Source organism: Cydia strobilella, chromosome 2 (assembly GCF_947568885.1).
Source record: "Cydia strobilella chromosome 2, ilCydStro3.1, whole genome shotgun sequence".
Classification (NCBI taxonomy): Eukaryota; Metazoa; Arthropoda; class Insecta; order Lepidoptera; family Tortricidae; genus Cydia; species Cydia strobilella.
In genome coordinates this window covers 9,867,842-9,892,778 of record NC_086042.1, presented here as the reverse complement: position 1 = coordinate 9,892,778, position 24,937 = coordinate 9,867,842, and the positions used below count along the sequence as shown (strand labels likewise).

Sequence of the window (24,937 nt, the reverse complement as noted above, 5' to 3'; positions counted from 1 at the left end):
TCAAATAAACTTATCGTTTAGCTATTTTAGTTAATATCTAAAACGCGCAAATTACGTAAATACCTATTCGGTATATCAGTTACACCTCACCCAAGACTTCGTTAACGCCAAGCAATAAAAATACTAATATGAATGAATCTATCAAAATGTATTTTGTTTCTTAAAATATCGTGTGTTCTAGGGAAGAGACTCCGGGCTACCTTGCGCGCAAAGTCAAGATTCTACTAACGTGGAAACCGGCGACAGCACCAAGGAAAAGAGAGAGGAAGAGGACCTGGATTGCCCTTATTATATGTTGCTGCATATCATTCTCAGGTAACCACGGAGTTAACTGTTCAGTTAATAAAGCTGATCCTTATCTAATGCACACACATGCCACAATGGCAACCTACATTGTTTTTCTGACGAAATTAATTACTTGTCTGCGGTTTTTAGGGTTCCGTACCCAAAGGGTAAAAACGGGACCCTATTACTAAGACTCCGCTGTCCGTTTGTCCGTCCGTCTGTCCGTCTGTCTGTCTGTCACCAGGCTGTATCTCATGAACCGTGATAGCTAGACAGTTGAAATTTTCTCAGATGATGTATTTCTGTTGCCGCTATAACAACAAATACTAAACAGTACGGAACCCTCGGTGCGCGGGTCCGACTCGCACTTGGCCGGTTTTTCGTTAAGACACGCTATTCGCTGAAGAGAAAGTCTGTGTCCCTATTGTTACCTATCTACATATATTTCCAGGTTACTCCGCCAGCTAGGCTGTTCTCACGGCTGCGCTACGGCTCTCCGCTGCCCCATAGCTGACACCCTTCGAATTCAAGCCAAGAAGTCCCTTCGGCAACTGAGAACAGCATCTGTCTCCAAGTTTACGCTAAGATTAAAGGAAATGACGAAGTTTGCTCCCATTAAAGAGGTGTTGGATAACCTGCACTCTACTATCGGGTTTTGCGCTGAGCCATCCATGATGGTGTCGCCTATGAGTAAGTTCATTACTTTTAATAATAGACAGGTCACGGGGACCTGTCTGTGTCTTCATCAAACTTTTGGGTTAACGCTAAATTCGGATTTACTACTTAAACAAGTCGCAGTAGTACCAATTTGATATACAAACAAAAATACGAACGACATATTACAGCTACTTCTAGGCTTCACGTATAATTTTTATGTAATTCTCTTGTAATACTTACAAATATAGGTAGTATTTTTAATTTGCAACTTCTAAAATTAACCTCCCAATGCCAATAACTTTACAATGCATTGTTTGCTCATTCTCGAAGATTACCAGTGTTAACTATAGTTTCTTTTTCTGCATTCTGCAAACTCATTGCATTTTAGTATTCACAGACGTTTGTTAATCACGCCATTAGTCTGTCCCAAGAAGTCCAAGAACCTTACATAATCATGGACAATACATCTAGCTTTAAAACGGCGTGTGAAATAGTTTCGTCCGTTGGAATTATTTTGCGCCAGACACCCTATAAGGCTAGACGCGGTTTCCAAATTGTATTTAAAGTTACCCAAATAAACTGAGATTTCCCCGTCCAGATCACCAAAAACGCAACATGTCAAAGTCGCCGGACATGAGCCACCTGCAGAGCGGGTACGCGACCAACTTCGGCGCGGGGCAGGGGCCCAACCGCGCCGTCGAGACGTTCGTCGTAGAGTCCACCTTCCGGGTGCTCGTAACCAGGTTCGCCGCCATGCACAAGGAGCTTAAGATGCTCGATAATGCGGTGAGATTTGAATAAAAAAGTTACCTCCGTGGCTAATAGCTCTTTGACCGTCAAAGACGTCAAATGTCACGCGCGGCTACAGCCCTATCTGCCCAATATTAATTTTCGCGCATTCCGATAAGGTTCACGATGACGCGCTGCACACGATAGGCGTGGTGCTCAAAGGGTTAATTAATACGGTCTAAGGTTGAAAACCTTGAAATGCAGATGGCGCTAGTGGCGTTGTTCACAGTTGCCATGACTAAATTCGCGTTGATTGGCGGATGGTCTGCTGGCAGAATTGGTAACGCATTGGACCGGCAATCCAAGGATGTGGGTTCGAGTCCCACGTTGGCCAGAGTTTGATCATCATTGATTTTTTCATTGTGATTGACATCTGTATTTACAATTTATAGAATGTTAATAAATACGCCTATTATCCCGCACACCTGAAATAAAATATACAGGGTGATCAATCCAAATGGGTCAGTAGGGAGAAGTCAGAAACTATGAGAGATAGTAGCGAAATCTGTTCTTACTTCTTAGGAACCACGGCGTCGATTTTAGATTTAATAATAATTTTCTTGTACAAGGATCTTAAAAAGGCTTTTTGAACTTTCTCGAGTAACAAGGCATACGTTGACTCGTGAGGGTGCCACACGACCGACGAGGCCTCCAACTAACTTCTAACCAAGGCGTTATAGACCAGTTTCACATAATAATGACATTCAAACTTTTTTTTTAACTCATACATAACCGGGAATAGAACCTGGTCAATATTCTTTATTGTAATCGCGTGAGTATTTGTTTGTATTATTGATCCTGAAATTTGAAGAAATTGAATGCCATCATCATCTTCCTCGCGTTGTCCCGGCATTTTTCCACGGCTCATGGGAGCCTGGGGTCCGCTTGGCAACCAATCCCAAGAATTGACGTGGGCACTAGTTTTTACAAAAGCGACTGCCATCTGACCTTCCAACCCAGAGGGGACACTAGGCCTTCTTGGCATTCAGGTTTTTTTTTAAAGCGCTGGTGGCGTAGCGGTAAGGGCGTGCGACTTGCAATCTGGAGGTCGCGGGTTCAAACCCCGGCTTCGTACCAATGAGTTTTTCGAAACTAATGTACGGAATATCTTTGATTTATACCTGTCCCTTTTCGGTGCAGGAAAACATCGTGAGGAAACCGGACTAATCCCAATAAGGCCTAGTTTCCCCTCTGATGGGTTGAAAGGTCAGATGGCAGTCGCTTTCGTAAAAACTAGTGCCCACGTCAATTCTTGGGACTGGTTGCCAAGCGGACCCCAGGCTCCCATGAGCCGAGGCAAAATGCCGGGACAACGCGAGGAAAATGTTGATGGCATTAAATTTTTCTAATTTTTTTATTCAAATTTCAGGATCAATTATACAAACAAATACTACACGCGATTACATAAAGAATATTGACGGCTCGATTCCCGGTTATGTATGAGAGTTTAAAAAAAAGTTTGAATGTCATTATTATTCTAAAATCGACGCTATGGTTCCTAAGAACAGATTTCGCTATCTCTCACAGTTTCTGACTTCTCCATACTGACCCATTTGGATTGATCACCCTGTATATGGATTACAAAAATTTTGAGTTCAAGAAAAACATAAATAAATCACTGCAGCCAAATGTACCTATCAACCCCGTACCTACTTTGTCTTTTCTTCTATTTAACAATATATTATTTCCACAGAACCTGTACTTGCAAGTGCGACTTCTACTGAGTTACGTTCACGAAGCCCACGGCGGGGAGTTCCGAGTGGTGGCACTGAGCGGGCTGCTCGACACCGCGGAGCGCCCAGACAGCCAACCGAAGGAGGCCAACATGCAGACCACTCGCGTCATAAGGTACTTCGCAGAGTTGCGTTCACGAAGCCATGGCGGGAAATGTCATGTGGTGATTGTATAAGATGTGTCAAGTTTAAGAAAAATCGTGCCCCCGAGTTTGATAGCTGAATGTCAAACGTCCAGAAAGAAATAAGTACTTGTCTCTCCGGGAGACAAACTGAAAAGAGAACTGATGTCGCACTTTATGTTCTTTAATTATTATTTACTAGCTGTTGCCCGCGACTTCGTACGCGTGGATTTGTATGTTGGTGGTTATATATTCTACATGAGCATAATATAGAACATTATGCAGCAAAAGATATCAGTAGGGACGGTTAATCGTTTGTTAATAATTATACAACGCAAGAAATTTGTCTTTCACAAACTACGAAGTTTCAAGCCCCTAACTGAAAAAAATTGTTCTCGATATAATCCCTCTCAACACTTAGATTTTCAAGTCCACTATTTTAAAAAATGTTGGCTCCGATGCAAACTTTATTAATACAAACTTTTCAAACACGGTGCAATCAGATTTCGTCTATTTTAATATAATAATGCCCTTGTTAGTTAGTTAGTTAGTTTTGCTGGGCATTTTCCGCAACTCGACATCCAATGTGCCTATTTTGCGTGAAACGAGGTAGCGCTACTCTAACCACCCCAGCTCCTCCACGAAGCCTAGCAAGGTCTTCAGGTTGCTAGTTGCTTCCTTTAGTGTGCATGGATTTCCTAGGTATTTGCTCCTATATACTTCTACCTGTTTACAGTCTAGGAGAATATGTTTTGTTGTTTCTTCTTCTGCCATGCACGCTCTGCACATGGGGCTGTCCGTTTTACCCATGATATGTAGGTGTTTGTTTAGTGTGTTATGTCCTGTTATTAATCCTACTATTTTACGTAGTTGGCTTCTTGGTGTTTTCAGTAATATTTTGGTAAGTTTGTGGTTCAGTTCCGGTAGAATTTCTTTGGTTTGCATGTCTTCATTTCATTCCAGTACTTGTTGTGCAGTTGTCTGTGATGTTGTTCTAGCTGGTTGTGTATGTAGGATATTGGTAGAGGCATAATTGGCTCGGGTCCATATGCCGGTGTTTCTGAACCTTTCCTGGCCAGTTCATCCGCTGCATCGTTTCCTCTTGATCCACTATGCCCCTTTATCCATTGTACTCTTACTTTGTTGCCTTCTTTGCTCACTTCAGTGAGGCTCCGATGGCATTCAAGTATAAGCTCTGAGGTAAGTTTGTCGCTGCATAGCGCTTGTAGTACCGATTTACTGTCTGACAGTATTAGTATGGTTTCGTGTTTCACTTGTCGTCTTGTAATAGCATTGCAAGCTTCTATTATTCCTACACATTCAGCTTGGAATACCGTATTGTGTTCACCAAGGGGTTTTGAGATGTGAATGTTCAGGTCCTCTGAGAAGACACCACATCCTGTCCCTTCGTTTGTTTTTGAGCCATCTGTGAATATTCTTAGGTTTGTTTCGTTTAGTCCTTCTTTCGGATCTTCTGTTAAGGATATGGCGTAATCTTTCCAGAAGATCATAGTTTTTGGTATTTTGTCGATAGGCGCTTCCAGCATGGGCATTTTTGAGATCGTATTTTCATAGATCTTCTTGTGCGATGAGCTGAAAGATGTCCATAGGTTTAGATTCTTCAAACGAAGAGCTGTGGCAGCCGCTTCTTTCTGTATGTACATGTGTACCTATAGTGGCAGGAGTCCTAGCATTATTTCTAGAGCTGCAGTCGGAGTAGTTCTCATGCAGCCCGTTGCAGCCACACATGCTAGTCTTTGTGTTTTATTTAGTTTGTCTATTACTGTGGTTAGCTGGGTGCGGGGCCACCATACAACCGCGCCGTAGCTGATCATTGGCATTATTACCATTTTGTACAGCCATAGTATAATGTGAGGGGCAAGTCCCCATCTTTTGCCTACCATCCTCCGGCATTGCCAAAAGGCTACTGTTGCTTTGTTCAGTTTATTGTCCAGGTGTTTGTTCCAGTTCAGTTTATCGTCTTGGATTATGCCTAGGTACTTTACATCCTTTGAAAGTGTCAGTTTTGTGCCAAAAAGTGTTGGCATTTCGTATGTACCCAGTTTTCGTTTATGGGTGAAGAGAATTGTGTCGGTCTTTTTTGGGTTTACCGATAGGTCATTCTCCTTGCACCATTTCTCTACTATCTTCAGTGCTGTCTGTGTGAGATCGCACAGTGTGTTTATTACTAGGCCGCTGATTAGTATTACTAAGTCATCTGCGTACCCTATGGTCATAAAATGTTTGTTGTTTAGTTTTGTTATCAAATCGTTTACAACCAGGTTCCAAAGCAATGGTGAGAGTACTCCTCCCTGGGGGCATCCTCTCATGACTAGTGCCTGGTGATTTTGATTTTCTGTTAGTCTTATTATTCTCTGTCTTAGCATGTTCATTATCCATTCGATTATGAGCGGGTTGGTTCCATGTCTATGTAATGCTTGTTGAATGCTGCTGAAATTGGTCTTGTCAAAGGCTCCCTCTATGTCGATGAAGGTGCCTAGACAGGAGTTTTTCCTCGCCAACGCATTCTCTATGTTGCTTACTACAGCGTGGAGAGCTGAGTCAGTTGATTTACCTTGACTGTAGGCGTGTTGGTTTGGATGAATTTCTATGTTTTTTAGAGCCGTGTCCTTCAGCTCTCTGTCACATAATGCCCTTGTACCAAGTTTCATATTCCTACCTTAAACGGAAACTTGTACTACATATAAACTTACATCCTCTTTTTAACCCCCTTAGGGGTTGAATTATTAAGAACGTTGAAATAATTTTTTTTTTGTAATATTATGCAATGCCTTTCTAAGAAGTTTCAAAGCATTTGTAATGGTTTCAAATTTTCAACCCATTTTAACCCTTTTAGGGGATGAATTTTTGAAAATGCTGAAATTACTTTTCCTGTATTCTAATAATATGCCTATATACAAAGTTTTAAATCCCGCATTTGATAAAATTTTTGATCTCCATACAATCTTTCAACCCCTTTTTCACCACCTTAGGGGATGAATTTTCAAAAACGCTGAAATTAGTTTTCTTGTTTTTTAATAATAAATCTTTTACCCAAGGTTCGAATTCATAGCTTGAAATAAAACTTGAACCCCATACAAACTCTGGACCCTCATTTCATCCCCTTAGGGGATGAATTTTAAAAAACCCCTTCTTAGTGGATACTAACGTTATAAAAACTACCCATTGTGAAAAAAATCAACTCTCTAGGTCCAACGGTTTGGGCTGGTCGTTGATTTAAGTGAGTCAGTCAGTCAGGACTTTTACGTTTATATATATATAGATTTATTTTCTTGCAAATATAAATTTATTATAAATGTAAATTACCAATTCACAGGCATATACCCCGCAGTCTCGACGACGAGCGCGGCTCCGACACAGGAGCAGACTCGGGCTGCGCTGCTGACGACAGGAGTCATAAAAAGTTCATCTTCAAGAAGAGGAGCACTTCATCTACGGGGGCACATGTAAGCTACTCGAGCGTATAAACAACCCGTGATCAATGAAAGAATCCATTGAAAGCATGACTCACCAAGAATATTTATAGGCAAGCACCCTAATTTTGCTTTCTGTGCCCAACATTGCCTAAATAAAATATTTAAGTTATAATTTTACCAAAAAAAAATTGCGCAATAATAGTTTATTGTGAAAAAATCAAAACTCTTCAAATACCCTAACTTCGTGTTTATCTTCCCAATTTCGCATACCTAAAAATATAGATACGTACTAAGACTTAGGGATTGCAAATCCGACATGTTGAATTATCAGCTGCCAGTAAAAAATTTGTTAAAAATTAGTTCTGGCGAAGTTATGTGGCTGGAGGCGAATTTTGCCAACCCTTATTTTCAATAAATTGTGCCTTTGAATGACAAACAATAAATTATTCCAATTTTACAAGCGCATCGAAAGAGGATTCTTCCTATAGCCCTTCAGATGGCATACGTAATTTTAAAGCAATTGAAAGGATAACTATCTGTCATTTAATCAAATTTATAATTTCATTGACTAAATCGGCCGTTTTCCGGCATCCTGCCACACTAAGGGCCAGTTGCACCAACCACATTTGATAGACTGATCAACGTCACTCAGCAGTGAACTATGAGACTTCCCATACAATAAAATTTAACGAACGTTTTAACGGTGACAGGCGGCTTGGTGCAACTGGCACTAAGGTAAGGTAAATTTACCCGTTGTCCAGAGTCTACTGGAGACCGAGGGTGGGTCGGAGTCGGCGAGTCAGTCGCCGCTGTCGGTCCGCACGCGCCGCTACCCGCTCACGCCGCGCCAGTCCGAGCGCACCATCCCCTCCACCTCGTCGGCTGATATGACGCCCCACCATAAGATATCGCACTCCAAACCTGTCCCCTCCAAGTTCCACTTCAGCGGTTTAGGTAACGCGCAATAAATATTTAAAATTTTAATTAGTTTATCTAAGTATGTGGCTCAGCTACCCCTAAGAGGATTTCTACCTAGGGCACAAGAATGATCGTCAACGTGTAACGTATAATTCACAATCTGCTTGACCGCTGCAGATTGTGAGTTGCACGTTGCCGCTGACCTGTATAAAACTGCGGTCCCCGTAACTGTCTAGGCAGAGGGCCTATGATGACGGCCGGGGGGGAGGCCACTGCTGGCCGGCGCCGGCATGGTGGCCAAAATCGCTAACAACAAATACTAAAAAGTACGGAACCCTCGGTGCGCGAGTCCGACTCGCACTTGGTCGGTTTTTTTGTATTCTATGTAGCGGCAGCACGAGGCCGCACTGGCAGGGTCGCCATATAAGGATGGCAGCCGGTGGATAGTAAGCACACAACCATTCTCGAGTAGATGTGTATAATTACTGGAGAATAATAGGTTATATGTAACATGTGTCTTCATATATTAAGCAAGTACACATACATACACTTAACTCGTCAACTAATTACTTGCGTGTTCTTCAGTGAACTGGTTCCGTCATAAGCCGCAATCGGCGTCACTGCTGCGTAACGGCAGCGGTTCCGGCGAATCTCTGCCCATTTCTGGCAGCATGATCTCGCTGGCGCGGCCCAACCTCGCCGCGCAGCCGCTACCCAGCCGCCCCGTGCACGTCAAGCGCCGCGTCGGCTACACGCTCAATAGGTACGGTTGCTGCGGTGACTACTGTGACTGTGACCAATCCAAGTGGGTCAGTGTGCGGTCTGAGGTGCGCGCGACTTACCTTTCTTACTTATGATCCTAGCAACGATTTGTGGAATTTAATTGGACATTCTTATAAAAAATCAACGGAATCTTAGTTACTTATCTGATTATGATAGGAGACTCATATTACTAGTATCCGATAAAAAATAATAAAAAATACGAGAACTGTCTAGACATGCATTCATTGTCGCCAATCTGACCTATTTGGATTACTCACCCTTCATTATTCACCCTGTGTTGTATTAAAAACAACGTCGTCTTGCAAAATGGTTATCTGTTATGTACTGCGTTTTTCAAAATATTACTGTGATATACGAGTCGCTTAACTTCAAACTCGGGTAAATCCATCTGTCAGATTATGCGATTTTGGTATTAAGAAATGGTAGGTAGTAGATATGTGCTGAGCGGGTCGAATGGATTTACCCGAGTTTGAAGTTATGGTAGAAGAGCCGACAGTAAAGTTTCGAACCAACGTGATACCGCGATGAGATGCACAATGGTTTCCCATAAAACTGATGCTAAGTCCGAATTTGATAGTCTGCCACGGCGGAACTAGCCGAAAGTACAAAAAAAATAGCCACTTCCGGTGCGAAAAAGGGGGGGTCATTTAACCCATCTGATACTGCAATAAAAGCTATGGCATCAGTTAGAAATTTACTGGTAGATACAGGAAAGCGAAATCTGCCAGTATGATTCCTGCCGGAAGTGCTTGGCATACGCTCTCAAAGGTGACCATCGGGACCCCTAAATTAACCCATCTGATACCAGCATGAAACCAATTCCAGTCGGTAGATATGAACCTTCTCTTCAGGAATATATAAGTCTGCCAGGGCGCTTTCAGCCGAAACACCTTGACATACGAGATTATGTGAGCAACATCCGTGGAACCCGTATTTTGGAATTGTACAGATTACAGACATTTTAATTATTGCAGGCTTATGATTTATTACCTAATGCTTATATTTGTATATTTTTATGCCATTAATAACATATATTTCAAATTTATTAATATACACAATATAATTTGGGCATTAATTTAATACCTGCTCACGGCTTTGTACTTCTTTGTTTGCCTTATAAAGGTGCTAACAAATTAGCTACCGATATCTTTACAGTTGATAGTACTCGGCTCCTGAAGTATATGTAAGTATGAAACATTATAGGTTTTATAATATTATTTTGAGAAAATTGGAAAACAAATTTGCTTTGTAAAAAAAACTCTGTTAATGAGATAATTAAATGAGACCTCATTGAACAGATTCTAAAACCTCTTTTAAATATAAAACTTAACTGGCCACTTCACGCTGATAAATCAAATGACACGTTGACAATGACATTTAAGACAAACAAGCAGTTAAATACATGATGATTATTTTTTAGATAGAATTATAGTTTATTTATTTTGTTCGGTAAATAAAACAAAAATTATGAGAAACTTTCTTAATTTCTATTAAAAGTTAATTGTTCTAGTGTAAAGTACCAACCATCTCGTAAAATTTCTGTAGCTAATTTGTTAGCACCTCATATATAAATAATACAATAATTTCAAATTACAATATCCTTTATTTACCAAAATGAACAAAATTATTATTATTACATACTTATTGTAAACGGGTGTAAAAAGACAGGATTTTCAACGTCAAGGACGATTTTTACCAATAATCCAAATATGAACATTTTAAATCATTTTTAGGGTTCCGTACCCAAAGGGTAAAAACGGGACCCTATTACTAAGACTCCAATAGATTATATTCTGTTTTTTATTCCGTAATCCCTAGACTAAAATGACATTTCATGTGGTACTAAGAAATGTCATGTCTTACATATGAAACGTCATTTTAGTCTACGGAATAAAAAAACAGACCTTAGTTATCTCAATTTGTAGTGTTATAAAACAACACCCTGAATGTTAAACTACGTCAGTTTTGCGTCAACGTCAAGAAATGTAGGGGAGAGGTGGGCATGACGGGATATTTAATGTTTCAAGTCCAATAAAACTGAAAATGCTATTTTTTTAAGTTTTTGTTATTTTTATTTTTATCTTTGGTAATCAGTCTTTCATAATCAACACTTACTAGGAACTCTCTAGTTAGATAATAAAATTAAAAATAAATTAAAATGGCCAAAAGTGCCTTCTCTCCATCTTGCCCCCCAAGTATGGTAAGATGGGGAACCCCTACGGGACAAGATAAAAATGATTCATATAAATATTATATTTAGGGCCTAAACAAAACTTAAATTTTTGGCTTTTGGGTCCATCGTCTGATAACTTCTCACGAACTGTTTTACTTTTATTTCTTAAGTCGTCTGAGAGACAGAAAATGTGTTTACAGCTAACATGTACCCCATCTTCCCTTGTTAATTTTATTGTTTGTTGGGTTAATTTTATTGTTTGTAAAAATTTACATGTAAAAGTGCCCCTGTGGCCTATTTGCTGAATAAATGTTTGATGTTGATGTTGATGTTGAAGAATAAATAAATTCAAATCCGCAATTCTTCATCAGTTTATCACTTTAAAACTACGGCCGTCAAGATGTACCCCATCTTGCCCCATGTGCCTAATGAAATTCGAAAGTTTTTTGTAAAATAAACCGTACTTGAAACCAAACAAGTCCTTAGCTGTTGGCGTGATTGCTGGGCCATAGGAATAAATTAACAGTATATATGTGCTGGTGATAATAAGGAAACAAACGCAAACCAAATAAAACACAAAAACCGGCCAAGTGCGAGTCGGACTCGCGCACGTAAGGTTCCGTACCATAATACCATTACGCAAAAAATGGCAAAAAAGTCACGTTTGTTGTATGGGAACCCCACTTAAATATTTATTTTATAATGTTTTTAGAATCATTTATTCATCAATTGTGCATTACAGGTAATGAATACCTACAGGTGTTATAAACAATTAGTTACAGTTTGTTATAACGGCAACAGAAATACATCATCTGTGAAAATTTCATCTGTCTAGCTATCACGGTTGATGAGATACAGCCTGGTGACAGACGGACAGACAGACAGACAGACAGAAAGCGGAGTCTTAGTTATAGGGTCCCGTTTTTACCCTTTGGGTACGGAACCCTAAAAATAACAAGGAATATGGCAAAAACAGTTTTTTTACAAATAAATAATTAACGACACCATTTGTCTAGCCGGTCACTGTGCGAACTGATTGCTATGATGGCGACGCATCGTCATGCGTTAACGGGATTCTGATGGTTGGTCAGTCGTGTCGCCATATAAAGCCGCTACCCCGTCTTACTCGTCTTGCCCCTCTCTCCCCTACATAAGATAGTGATTAGATACACCAAATAGGTGAAAAAACGCCTCAAGCGTAAAAGAAACCACCAAAAATCATTTTATGTCGCATTACAAGCCTGATTTAGCTATGAATACTAATACCCCCTTATTCGTAAAACTTTACGAGCCTGAATTAGTTAAATTATGTTTTATCCTTTTCTTACAAATACATAAGTCAAAATGACAGACAAAGACAAACGATTCATATAGCTAATTCAATGACTATTAATCATATTAATCACATTATTTAATTTATTTTAACTTAATTTATTATAAATATGTGTTATTAATAACGTAATAATATACAAATATAAGCATAGAGTAATAAATTAATAAGCCTGCAGTATTTGAAATGTCCGTAATATGTACAATTCCAAAATACGGGTTATACGGGTACCACGGATGTTGCGCCACATAATCTCGTATGTCAAGGTGTTTCGGCTGAAAGCGCCCTGGCAGACTTATATATTCCTGAAGAGAAGGTTCATATCTACCGACTGGAATTGGTTTCATGCTGGTATCAGATGGGTTAATTTAGGGGTCCTGATGGTCACCTTTGAGAGCGTATGCCAAGCACTTCCGGCAGGAATCATACTGGCAGATTTCGCTTTTCTGTATCTACCAGTAAATTTCTAACTGATGCCATAGCTTTTATTGCAGTATCAGATGGGTTAAATGACCCCCCCTTTTTCGCACCGGAAGTGGCTATTTTTTTTGTACTTTCGGCTAGTTCCGCCGTGGCAGACTATCAAATTCGGACTTAGCATCAGTTTTATGGGAAACCATTGTGCATCTCATCGCGGTATCACGTTGGTTCGAAACTTTACTGCCGGCTCTCCAACCATTAAGCGACACATATATGTCACATATAACATTGTGATGCTATAAATAATTGTCGGTGGTATGAAATTAAATGTTTATTATGTTTGGGTTGGGAGTGGCGTTATCTGGCGATATTTAATATGAATTCTCTATAAAAATATCATTTAATATTTCTCGTGGAATATTAAGTACATTTTAAGCTGCTGGACTAATGGTTTGTATCAGGTATTAACATTATCCATTTAAACATTTTGTAACTGACTATATTTATCACCAAAATGTACGCTTAAATTTTGTAGGTTATTACAATTCGTAGTCCGCTTAACACGATTCGAGCTTTGTACTTATACGCTCTGTATTTGTGGTAATTATTTTAAAAACATTGTCAGGTGCTTTGGCTTAATTCCGAATATTTGTCTATATAAAATCTGCTCTACGAGTCAGTTTTATAGAATACTTTTAACATTTACTTAGTGTCATTATCACGAGAGGTACAAAAAGTTTTTTTAAGTAGACAACTTACTGTTCCGAATTATTCCAGAGCTCCTAATTGTGTCTTCCTAAATTGAGTCATTTATTTTCAGAGCTCGCAAACGAGTAGAAGACAGATTGAACAGATTCGGTCTCAGAAAGATGGGGAAGAAAAGAGACGGCAGCATTGAAGAAACAAGTGGCGGATGTAAGGGTACCCTATACATTTTATTTAGAAATTGCGGAATCTATTTTGCTTTTCCGTTATTTGAACAAAGCTAAAAGCGGACTTCGCGTATTTTTTTGTAATACACTGTAGTCGACTAAATCTAATGGCAAACAAAATTACAATCACTAAATCTATTTTACATAAACTGAGTTCTATATTCCAGATACTTAAATGCCAATTTGGTTACCTAATTTACTTCCCCATCTATCTTGTTTTATATTAAAATGACAGTTCGATTGGGATAACAGTACCTGGAATATATATAAAAAAAACAGTTCTAATGTTTTATGGCGAAAAGCTAAAGGATCCAATAGTATACAAAATTTATTATTAGTATTATTACCATAAAATTGACAAAATATCGTAGACGCCCAGACTCAAACAGTTCGCCGAAAATATGATCAAGTAGATACGAAATCGTTGAAATTGTATTCAAGATTAAATGACAAAAACACGCGAAAAATAACTCTATAGAAGGTTCAATTGAATACTGCCGTTGTACAGGTGTATTGTAAGAGCACTATGGAAAATGATGTCTAGCTGTGTACGATACCCTCTGGTATTATGGTCTGGAACATTCCTTAGACATGTCCCGACGCGGCTCGGCCGAGGGCGGCTCGGGTGGCGGCGAGTCGGAGGTGGTGGTGCTGAAGCGGCGGCGGCTGGTGGCGGCGGCGCCGCTGTACGCTGGCCTGGCGCGCTTCAGCTTCCTACTCGACGCCACGCAGCCCGGCGCCACGCCTGATGCGCTCTTCATGGCCGCGCTGCTTGACTTGGTGACCACTTTACCTATAAAGACAACCTGTACGCCAGCCTGGCGTGCTTCAGCTTGCTGCTCGACGCTACGCGGCTCGGTGCCACGACTGCCACGCCTGATGCGCTCGGTGAGCACGTTACCTATACAGTCAGGGGTGGTGCGAAGCAACGGCGCCACCGGACGCCAGCCTGGCGTGCTTGGAAGTCTGCGGTTATAAAATAGATCTCAATTAAAATCAAGCCCGTATATGTTACCACCATAACGTCGATCGTGTATCGTTTCAGCCTAACACGGTGGTAGTCGGTAGAGCCGCGATGCTACTGGAGTGTGCACATTTGGTCCACAACTGCAACAAGGGCCAGTGGCCCTACTGGTTGAAGTCCAATATGTCTAAAGCAACCGGTAAATACAAGTTTAATCAATTTTTACTTACTTTGACATATTAACATGAGATATTAAAATTGTTTTCTTTTTTTTCTAGTCACTACGAGTCCGCACCTAAAAAGACAACGTCTAGCTGCAAAATTATTTTATCAATGGGCTGAAGTAAGTGCTTTTCAGCAGTTTTCAGAAATTTTATCTACAACCGGTATCATGAGATGAGGTCATGACACTCATGACTTCACATAACGTTAATAAATAGAAGTGTTCTTTTTTTTCTTCTTTTTTTATGGCGATAATTAGCTGTTCGGCTATTTTTAATGCAGGCTATAGGAAACCGGTTAGAAGAGATGTTGATAGAAGACAAAAAATACATAGACAACGTGATCAACGTCGTCACAGATCCCGACGGGCAACGCGACCTGCTGCAGCAAGATGAGGAGGAGGACTTTCTCGACGAAGGTTAGTCACTCATTTCAACTTGGTTAAGTATACTGTAAAAAACCGGCCAAGTGCGAGTCGGTATCGCGCACCGAGGGTTCCGTACTTTTTAGTATTTGTTGTTATAGCGGCAACAGAAATACATCATCTGTGAAAATTTCAACTGCCTAGCTATCACGGTTCATGAGATAGAGATATATGTCTGGTGACAGACAGACGGACAGCGCAGTTTTAGTAATAGGGTTCCGTTTTTACCCTTCGGGTACGGAACCCTAAAAATGATGTCACTTTAAAAACGATTCAAATGAATTCGCTCGAGCATGATACATGCAGCAGTTGAGTCTGGAAAATCAGACACACACTTGCGACTGCGACTTCAGGGCCTTCATACCTAATTAATGTTGTACATTTGTTTTTTAACACAACGCTGCAAACGTCAGCGTCGAGAGTATAGGGATGTTGACATATTTTTAGAACTGTTTTCATTTTATTTTATAGATAGACACGTTATTATTACAAATAAGTAAATAAATATATATATTTTTTTTATTTATTAACTTTAAATAAAAATCGAGTTTAATTAGTTTAGTGTTTAAATTTCGCGCCTAAACACTCCAAGCTGTCACGTGATCTTGATGACGTAACGATGCTATAAATAAACAAACTGCTGTCTAACTGTCAGTCCTAGCTTAGATCGAAAGCTCTACCTACTATTTAATTTCTCTCTCTTTCTAAAAGATATTATGTACAGATATAAGCTAAAATAATGAATAGCAAGTTTAAACAGAGTTATGCAGTGCCTTTGTGTAAAAGAACAACAATTAAGACCCTGGAGTAGGTAGTTATTCGTATTCGCCTTTTGATTAAAATACTACATTTCATGGCGAGTGCGAAGTGTGTCGTTACTTACGAGTCCCGAGATGAAAAGACAAGGAACGAGTAAATAATAACACTTTCGCATGTACCATGAACGACGTTTTAGGGTTCCGTACCTCGAAAGGAAAAAACGGAACCCTTATAGGATCACTTTGTTGTCCGTCCGTCCGTCTGTCTGTCTGTCTGTCTGTCTGTCAGTCAGTCAGTCAGTCAGTCAGTCTGTCTGTCTGTCTGTCTGTAAAGACCCTTTTTCTCAGGAACGCGTGGAGGTATCAAGCTGGAATTTATATCAAATACTCAGGTCTACTGGCTTTGGAGCTGTGAAAAAATCAAACTTAAGCCAACGCAACAAAAGATACAACCGTTTATACCGCAAATTTTCGACACTCGCAAGGGAATCAAAATCTACAAGGTACTTCCCGTGAACTCAGAATCTTGAAATTTGGTACGAAGCAACGTCTTATAGCATAGATAAAGGAAAAATTGCGAAAACCGTAAATTTTTAGTTACATCATATAATAAAAATATTTTTTGTACGGGTCCCTTGGTGCGCGAGTCCGACTCGCACTTGGCCAGTTTTTTAATACATTTGCGAAAAAAAAAATGAAACAAATATTTGTTACTTACATGAGTATTACACACAGTTACGAATTTTGCCTTGACCTTGAATGATATTGTTAATTCGGCACTTCCGGCACTTTCCGTTCAGCGAGGATAAATACATTATAAAAATTTATCACAATAACTGATTTCATACAGAAACACTTACGGTTACAATTTAAGATGAATTATTTTGATACAACTAAATTTTTAATGCAAATAACGGGCGCCGGTTTAACTTTTTAAATTTTCAGTTTTTCTGTTTTTGACAGCCAATGTGGCAATGATTCAGCCAAATAATTAAAAAGAGTTTTAGTGAAATATCGTATTATATAACATTTTATTTATTTAACAACAAATAAATATGTTATATTATCTTATCTAATGGCGAAATCAAAATACATGCAGTCATGCAGATTTTGACTTCCAAACTCTTTGGTGGTGCCGTATGGATTACGGTTAGGTTTGACAACTTGTCTGTGGGACTTTCTCACACCGTGACGTAACGCGCTCCGATTGGCGTTTGCAGTCACGTGACACTGGGCATTATTTTAAATATTTTTAATTAATTTGTTACGCATATTTACACTTACAAAATATGTTTTTTAGCATTTTAATATTCCCTGCTATGGTATATACACAACATGTAATATATTCGCGATTCATGTCAACATCCCTATTCTCCTCTCGCCATCGGTTTATGCCTCGGCCACAAACGCAGGCTCGACGCTCGCGTCGGGTGTCGGGCGTGCTCGCTCGGGTTCGGGTTAGTGATCGTGTGTGTGTGTGTGTGTGCGACGGCAGCGAGCCTGCGGCCGGCGGGCGGGCCGTGGGGCGCGGCGTGCGGGCGCGCGCTGCGGCTGGTGGCGTGCGTGCTGCTGTGTGAGATCACGGCCTTCCTGCGCGAGTCCTACCAGAACCTGCCCAAGTCCTGCCGCGCCTCGCTCAAGGAGCGCGGGCCCTGGGACCGCGTCTATAGGTACGATTCATTCTCGCACCTCTAGAATGACATATTGGTGGGTAGTACATGTGTTCGGTGTTAAAAAAAATAAATCATTTTTGTTAATGTTATGCGAAGATGGATGGAAAAACGAAGACGTTTGTGTTGTAAGAATAAGTGAGTTAATTATGTTACGTTATTTTGTATTGTACGGTCGAGAGTGCATATTTTTGATGAAACTTTTATTTTAACAGGGCTCTTAGCAGTCAACACACATTAATGCCAGTCGAGTATGTGTTCTAAAGAAATAATGCATGTTTCCTTGCATACTGCACTGAGCGTGCATGCGTATAGAACTACATAGATTTCGTTAAAGTGTTTTAACTTTACGAAACGATTCAGCAAACCTCACCTCGAAAATGAGTTTGTTTATCTGGAGATGCGCTTATCGCGCCCGGCACGACTCAGTATCGATACCGTATACGAATACGATACTGGTAATCCTTGCCGACAGCACACTTAACTGCATGGTATGTTAATAACTTACCTACCTAACTTTTACCTAAATAAAACAGTAATACAGTTTGAAATTACACTAAATAAATTTAATATTTTTATGAGCTCACCCTTACTGACTTTACAAAATCACTGAATAAAGGTAGTAATCAAAATATGCAAATAGGTAGTATAGTATTTAGTATAACAAGTAAAAGTAATCGCTTTGCTACATTGGCATGCTCAGTAAAGAAGATTTGAAATTTTGACAAGTATAGTAAAAATAATAGAGCTAAACGCTACGCCAAGAGCCTGGGCCTCGATATCGGTTACAGTGGTATAATACGTTGTGTGTGTGTTAGGGAAGCGAACCGGCGGTGGAGTATGGCGCTGTCGTCGATGGGGCACTCGCAGGCGTCGGCGCAGAGCCTGCAGTCTATCGCGGGCGCTGAACCTGAACGCAAGATCTCTTTCGTCATACACGAGCCCGAAAATGTCTCCGGCGGGAGCAACGTCACGGTAGGTAGTAGGTACACCATATTTACTATCGCCATTACACTGATTTCTTCTGTTTTTAATTTCAACATATACCTAATTTCAAGTGACAGTCCAAGACGCTACATTGTCTAAATTTTGTAAAATTTATATACATATAATTGTAACGATAAGAAACAAATTGGTCGTGTTGTGTACCAACAGTTGGCGGACGCAATCCCGCCGACGCCAGTAGACGACAAGAAGGGGCGGCTAGGGTCTCGCGGTAAGGCGTGCCTGCACCGCCGCAGCACGCAGCAGCACCAGGCCTACGGCTCCTTCAAGCGACGCTCCATCAAGCTCCGGCAGAAGGACGCGAGAGAAGTCGACGAATGTACGTACATACGAAGCCATACACTATGAAACTTGTCACACCATTTTTTCCCAAAGAAAGTTCATAAGAGCTCGTGTTTTTGGCGGCATTCTGCCGTAATTTGTGTTGTACTGTATGACTGTACAGTCAGCACCAAATAGATAGTGACAACAAAAGTGGGCAAATATATCGTAACACACTTTTGTTACCATAGAAATAAGGATGTGTTCTGATATATTTGGCCACTTTGGCCGTCACAGTCTATTTGATGTTAACTGTACACATAAACAAAAGAAATAGCAGACATACAGTCAGCATCAAATAGATAGTGAAAGCCAAAGTAGCCGAATATATTGCAACACACCCTTAATAAATACCGTAGGAGTAAGAGAATATGTCTATTGGGTGCTGGCTGTAATGTGTGCACAGTTTTGAAGTATACATGGCGGAGCGGTTTTGACTGCTGAACTAGGTGGTCCTGGACGACGGCTGCCGTATCTTACATATTTTGCTGTTACTTGATATATCAAGCTATAGCTTTCACATAAATAACTGAGACACGTAATTATTCGTAATGTGCTATGGGCATCGCCTACAGAGTTGAGGTCACTCACGCACACAAATGAAAACGGGTTTTTGAAGATAGTTTATTATTCAAGTAGGCATATTACAATGCGCTTATGAACGTCAAATAAAGCTAAGCCGGCTCTAACCCTACACCTCTGCCCCGAGAAGATTTAAATCCCCTCCCAATATGGGACCGGCAAAAAACTCGGTGGGACACATCTTTTCAAAACATTGCATTTTATAATTAACATGTATTACGAGTAAACAAGAAAAAATACAATTTAAATTAGGTACTATATAATTTATGCAATTACATACAGTACGTACTTTTCTTTATAGAAATTTAATTTAAAATATATATTATGTACATCAAATCATACAAATACGTAGCTCTTTCAGAATACATATCAAAGTAGCTCCTTCAGAATACATATCAAATTCGTAAAAAAAGGAAAAGAAAATAAAATTAATAAAAGAAATGAGAATATATATTACATTCTGACTGATTGTTATGAAATACCTACATAAAATATTTGATGTGCTTTCTTACCTGAGCTGTGTTACCTATATAACTCTAATACCCATAATACAATGATTTTAATTGCTACTTGTTGTTTCGCGAAAAGATTTTTCAAGGTGTTTAGCTTAAATATCATCATCATTTAAATCACATTAATTCATTCCTTCATTCACTACCGTTCTTCCATTAGCAGGTACTCTATGTAGTCATTCACCTCAACGTGTAATCATTCACCTCAACTCTTCAGCCGACACCTATACCATATTTTTTATCATTTGCGGCTGACGAATGCTTAAAAATACATGAAAGTGTATTTTAAAATTAGGGTTTTTACAACCTCTCCTTAAAACATGATAATTTTAAATAGGAATCTTACGACGTAAAGTATATACTTGACATACTTGTGCATATTGTGCATGTCCTTGAAATTTCATAAATGGCATAATATTATGCTTTGTTTCCAAATTGAATCAGTCAGCCGCATTTTGATATCTGTTTTTTAGATTCTCAATAACCTTCGAATAACAAAGCCTATGGGCGTCCGCTAGCTGGCGCGTGTGCGCGGAGCGGGCGCACGACGGTGCCATTGTAGGTTAAGGGCCAGTTGCACCAACCACAATTAACAGACTGATTAACGTCAAGCAGCAGAGAACTATGAAACTTTCCATACAATAAAATTTAGCGAACGGTAAAACGGTGACAGACGGTGTGGTACAACCGACCCTAAATCTGTCGCACGAGTCCGCGCCAGTTAGCAACGCTCATAGTATCTTTCGCTAACCTGCTCGCCCGCTCCGTGCCACCGCGCCACCTAGCGGGCGGCCTGTAAAATTATTTTTGAAATTAAATGTCGATCTCATCAAACTTGAACGGAGGTTATAGAGAAGCCTTAGTCATATGCTCTACATTCTGTATAGTCTTGACAATGGAATTATTGTAACGAACCTTGTTGTATGTCTAAGCGTTATTGTAATTATAAATTCACTACGCAAGGGAGAATTTTGTGCAAACCTTTCATCATCATCTTCCTCGCGTTGTCCCGGCATTTTTGCCACGGCTCATGGGAGCCTGGGGTCCGCTTGGCAACTAATCCCAAGAATTGGCGTAGGCACTAGTTTTTACGAAAGCGACTGCCATCTGACCTTTCAACCCAGAGGGGAAACTAGGCCTTGTTGGGATTAGTCCGGTTTCCTCACGATGTTTTCCTCCACCGAAAAGCGACTGGTATAAATATCAAATGATGTTTCGTACATAAGTTCCGAAAAAACATTGGTACGAGCCGGGGTTTGAACCCGCGACCTCCGGATTGCAAGTCGCACGCTCTTACCGCTAGGCCACCAGCGCTTTTTATGCAAACCTTTATGAATTTATAATGTATATTATGTCAAGTGATTCTGAAGTCAAGTCTAGCAGAAGCATATGAGTTTCTTAATACATGAAATAAAACTATGAAAACGGATTATATCGCGTATATTGAATTTATAATACATCCCGACGTTTCGAACTCTTTACAGCGTTCGTGGTCAACGGGTGACTTTCTTAATACATTTAACTTGTAACTCATTTAAATGCCATTAGCACTACCATTGGCAAACAAAAGAAATGTAAAACTATTCAAATACATAATCCAAAAGATCCTGTGCACAAAGTTTTAAACCGATGTTGAAACAGACGGCCAAAGATCATTTACGTTTCTTTTTTTTAGTTGTTAATCGGCGCTCTGAATCCATACAAAGCAGGCGAAAGGTATCGTCCCTTTCTGACAGGAGTGACACATCTGAAATATATCCCCCTGCAGGTAATTGCTTCACAACTAGTCCTAGGTCCTAGCCCACCCTTAGTGAGATGGCGTCTGTAGGTTTGCCGCGACTGACGCTTGGACAAATTTTAGGGGGCACAGTAATTATGCCAAACGAGGTGGACAGTGGAGGGGAGGAGAGCCCCGGGGTGCTGTCGGACGACCACGACCATCCGCCCGACAGTCCGGATAGCAACTCCACCGATCCACCTGATAATAATAAGGGTTTCCCTTGGCTTAAGGTGAGAGCACGGTCATTTCAATCACTCACGGACACCGTTTGGCTGTCGCTGTATCAATTAATTGCCTCATATTTGTTGAATACTTGTACATTACTTACATTAAATTGCAACGAACGAAATCGTTTTCTAGCGTAGTTTAAATAAAGTAAACAAGCTTAAAATCGGTCAAACTAATTAGCAAAATAGTAATAGTTGAATTTTTAATGTAGTGAACGCTTTTGAGTGATATTTAAAAAAGTTGTATCGATTAGCATTTTTTTAGTCGAAAGCCGGTCAAGAAAGGTTTACGTTCGGTTAGGTCAAGTAGTAGACTGTGCTTGACCTGACGAAACTTTTCTTGACAGTACATTTGTTAATATTCACTCGTAAATCCTTTAAAACTGAATTTTGACCAGTAAATGAATATGTAATGTATTCGTCCTTGTTTTTACTCGCGTTTTCAATCATGACCTTTCTTAAATATTACTCTTATTTTCTCATACACACCAAATATAGCTATATTTGCGTTGCAGGTTATGGTAAAGTTCTTGAGCTCGTTCAACTACGTGTGCTGCCACCAGAACTTCTGCCATCCATACTGCTTCCGTCGCAACATGCGCGCCAGCGCCCGCCTCATGAAGTCCGTCCAGAAGGTAATGCCCCAGCTAGTTGAGTGCGCCAATTAGAAACACATGTTTTTTTTTTGTTGAATAACGGTATAAGTACTTGCGGTTAACGTTTTGACGCGTCAAATTGGCATGGCATTAAAGTTTTGTACGAATGTTTCAGATTTATGGGGAGAAGTTTGGTCCTGAAGTGAACGCTACGAACAGCGAAGATGGACTTGGCGGTGCGCGCCGAGGGCGCCGAACGCGCAAGTCTTCGGAACAAGCCACGGATAGGTTTGTAAGCGACGTTACCGGTCAAGCATCCCTACAACAAAGCTCCATGTTCGTAACGTAATAGTCGTAAATGTAATCTCGATGTTGGTGCCGTCATTGAATTTTAAAAGCTAGCACAGCCTCTAAAATCATGCAAAATTCCGTATGAATCTGACAACAACAAACTCCCGTGAGACTCAGGAATAATGCATATTTTAAAACTGGTCACTCACTTTTTAAGTCTAAAATTACTTGATATGCTTCGCTCCATAGCGAGGAGATTCAATTGAGCGGTCTACGTCGGTCACCAAACGCGCGCTCCAGTTGAAGCTACTCGTTGTGAAGCGAAGCTGTCGAGCATTATTGTCTTAAAATATGTGAGTGACTAGTTTTAATTTATTTAATATATATTACGATTAAAATTATACTAGTAGTTCGCCCAATTATACTATTATTTACCCTAATCTCAATCGTTGGTTTTATATTCGCGTGCAGAATCGACAGGTCCGTGATCGAAAGCGCGGGGCTGGCATACCACGCGGCCGGCGTCGAGGCCGCATCAGCCAAGCTCGCGGAGCCCACCGCCGCGCCCGCGGCCTCCGTCTACCCGCCGGCCGAGCCGCCCGCTATACTCAAGTACCTCAAGGGGCAGGTAGGTCACGTCGAGGCCGCATCAGCCAAGCCCGCGGAGCCCACCGCCGCGCCCGCGGCCTCCGTCTACCCGCCGGCCGAGCCGCCCGCTATACTCAAGTACCTCAAGGGGCAGGTAGGTCACGTCGAGGCCGCATCAGCCAAGCCCGCGGAGCCCACCGCCGCGCCCGCGGCCTCCGTCTACCCGCCGGCCGAGCCGCCCGCTATACTCAAGTACCTCAAGGGGCAGGTAGGTCACGTCGAGGCCGCATCAGCCAAGCTCGCGGAGCCCACCGCCGCGCCCGCGGCCTCCGTCTACCCGCCGGCCGAGCCGCCCGCTATACTCAAGTACCTCAAGGGGCAGGTAGGTCACGTCGAGGCCGCATCAGCCAAGCTCGCGGAGCCCACCGCCGCGCCCGCAGCCTCCGTCTACCCGCCGGCCGAGCCGCCCGCTATACTCAAGTACCTCAAGGGGCAGGTAGGTCACGTCGAGGCCGCATCAGCCAAGCTTGCGGAGCCCACCGCCGCGCCCGCAGCCTCCGTCTACCCGCCGGCCGAGCCGCCCGCTATACTCAAGTACCTCAAGGGGCAGGTAGGTCACGTCGAGGCCGCATCAGCCAAGCTCGCGGAGCCCACCGCCGCGCCCGCGGCCTCCGTCTACCCGCCGGCCGAGCCGCCCGCTATACTCAAGTACCTCAAGGGGCAGGTAGGTCACGTTCGGCAGTATAAGCAGCTTCAAGTTCACAGTATCACATCACAGGCAGGATCAACGCGTCGCTTGCGGCTACTATCGGCCTGTCTCACGGGCATTCTGCCGAAACGACAACTTTTGTCAGCGACGTGATGCATATAGCAGCTAGTCAGCTACCTTAACAAAATACAATCAATAATCGTTAGGATATACCGTTGAGTTTAAAACTAAGTTATCAATTGTTATCATGCAAAATATGACAAATTGCGTGGCGGAATGCTTCGGCAGATGAGTGAAGATTATTTAAATTTGAGTTTTTTGCTCTCACCGCTTATGTTCTACTGCCCTAACTGCCTTTGTGATTGCTTCAGGTCCGCGACGCATACCACGCGCCGCTGGCAGCGCTGATCAAAGGCGCCTGTACGATGGACGAGCAACTCTTCGCCGAGAGCGCTGCGGTGGCGTGGCAGCTGCTCCTGGAACCGGACCGGGAGCTGAGCGCCTGCGCCGCATCCCTCTTTATACTTGCCGCCGTCAAGGCGCCCCTCACCGCCTCTGAGATCATGCACAATGACTTGAAGCACACCGACCCCGCGGTCAGGTTGGTACACAATACACATAAACGTCATAGATTTTAATGCGTCGTTAGCAGCGCTGATCATGTACGATGGACGAGCAATTCTACGCCGAGAGCGCCGCGGTAGCGTGG

The 24,937-nt window shown here is 41.5% G+C and overlaps 1 protein-coding gene across 1 annotated transcript in view; it reads left to right on the top strand.

Annotated features, from left to right (window-relative positions):
- Nucleotides 1–24,937, top strand: part of LOC134751390 (protein unc-80 homolog) — an 81,034-nt gene that overhangs the window by 26,715 nt on the left and 29,382 nt on the right. Inside the window, exons 17-39 of the mRNA XM_063686768.1 lie at nucleotides 182–315; nucleotides 737–975; nucleotides 1,541–1,728; nucleotides 3,425–3,579; nucleotides 6,924–7,053; nucleotides 7,785–7,977; nucleotides 8,527–8,704; nucleotides 13,468–13,562; nucleotides 14,169–14,359; nucleotides 14,625–14,742; nucleotides 14,822–14,886; nucleotides 15,048–15,183; nucleotides 17,443–17,617; nucleotides 17,717–17,755; nucleotides 17,833–17,868; nucleotides 18,436–18,592; nucleotides 18,773–18,941; nucleotides 21,713–21,805; nucleotides 21,899–22,047; nucleotides 22,560–22,679; nucleotides 22,816–22,928; nucleotides 23,403–23,559; nucleotides 24,600–24,829. Coding sequence (XP_063542838.1) covers nucleotides 182–315; nucleotides 737–975; nucleotides 1,541–1,728; nucleotides 3,425–3,579; nucleotides 6,924–7,053; nucleotides 7,785–7,977; nucleotides 8,527–8,704; nucleotides 13,468–13,562; nucleotides 14,169–14,359; nucleotides 14,625–14,742; nucleotides 14,822–14,886; nucleotides 15,048–15,183; nucleotides 17,443–17,617; nucleotides 17,717–17,755; nucleotides 17,833–17,868; nucleotides 18,436–18,592; nucleotides 18,773–18,941; nucleotides 21,713–21,805; nucleotides 21,899–22,047; nucleotides 22,560–22,679; nucleotides 22,816–22,928; nucleotides 23,403–23,559; nucleotides 24,600–24,829 — 3,260 coding nt within the window. The remainder of the gene's footprint in view (nucleotides 1–181; nucleotides 316–736; nucleotides 976–1,540; nucleotides 1,729–3,424; nucleotides 3,580–6,923; nucleotides 7,054–7,784; nucleotides 7,978–8,526; nucleotides 8,705–13,467; nucleotides 13,563–14,168; nucleotides 14,360–14,624; nucleotides 14,743–14,821; nucleotides 14,887–15,047; nucleotides 15,184–17,442; nucleotides 17,618–17,716; nucleotides 17,756–17,832; nucleotides 17,869–18,435; nucleotides 18,593–18,772; nucleotides 18,942–21,712; nucleotides 21,806–21,898; nucleotides 22,048–22,559; nucleotides 22,680–22,815; nucleotides 22,929–23,402; nucleotides 23,560–24,599; nucleotides 24,830–24,937) is intronic.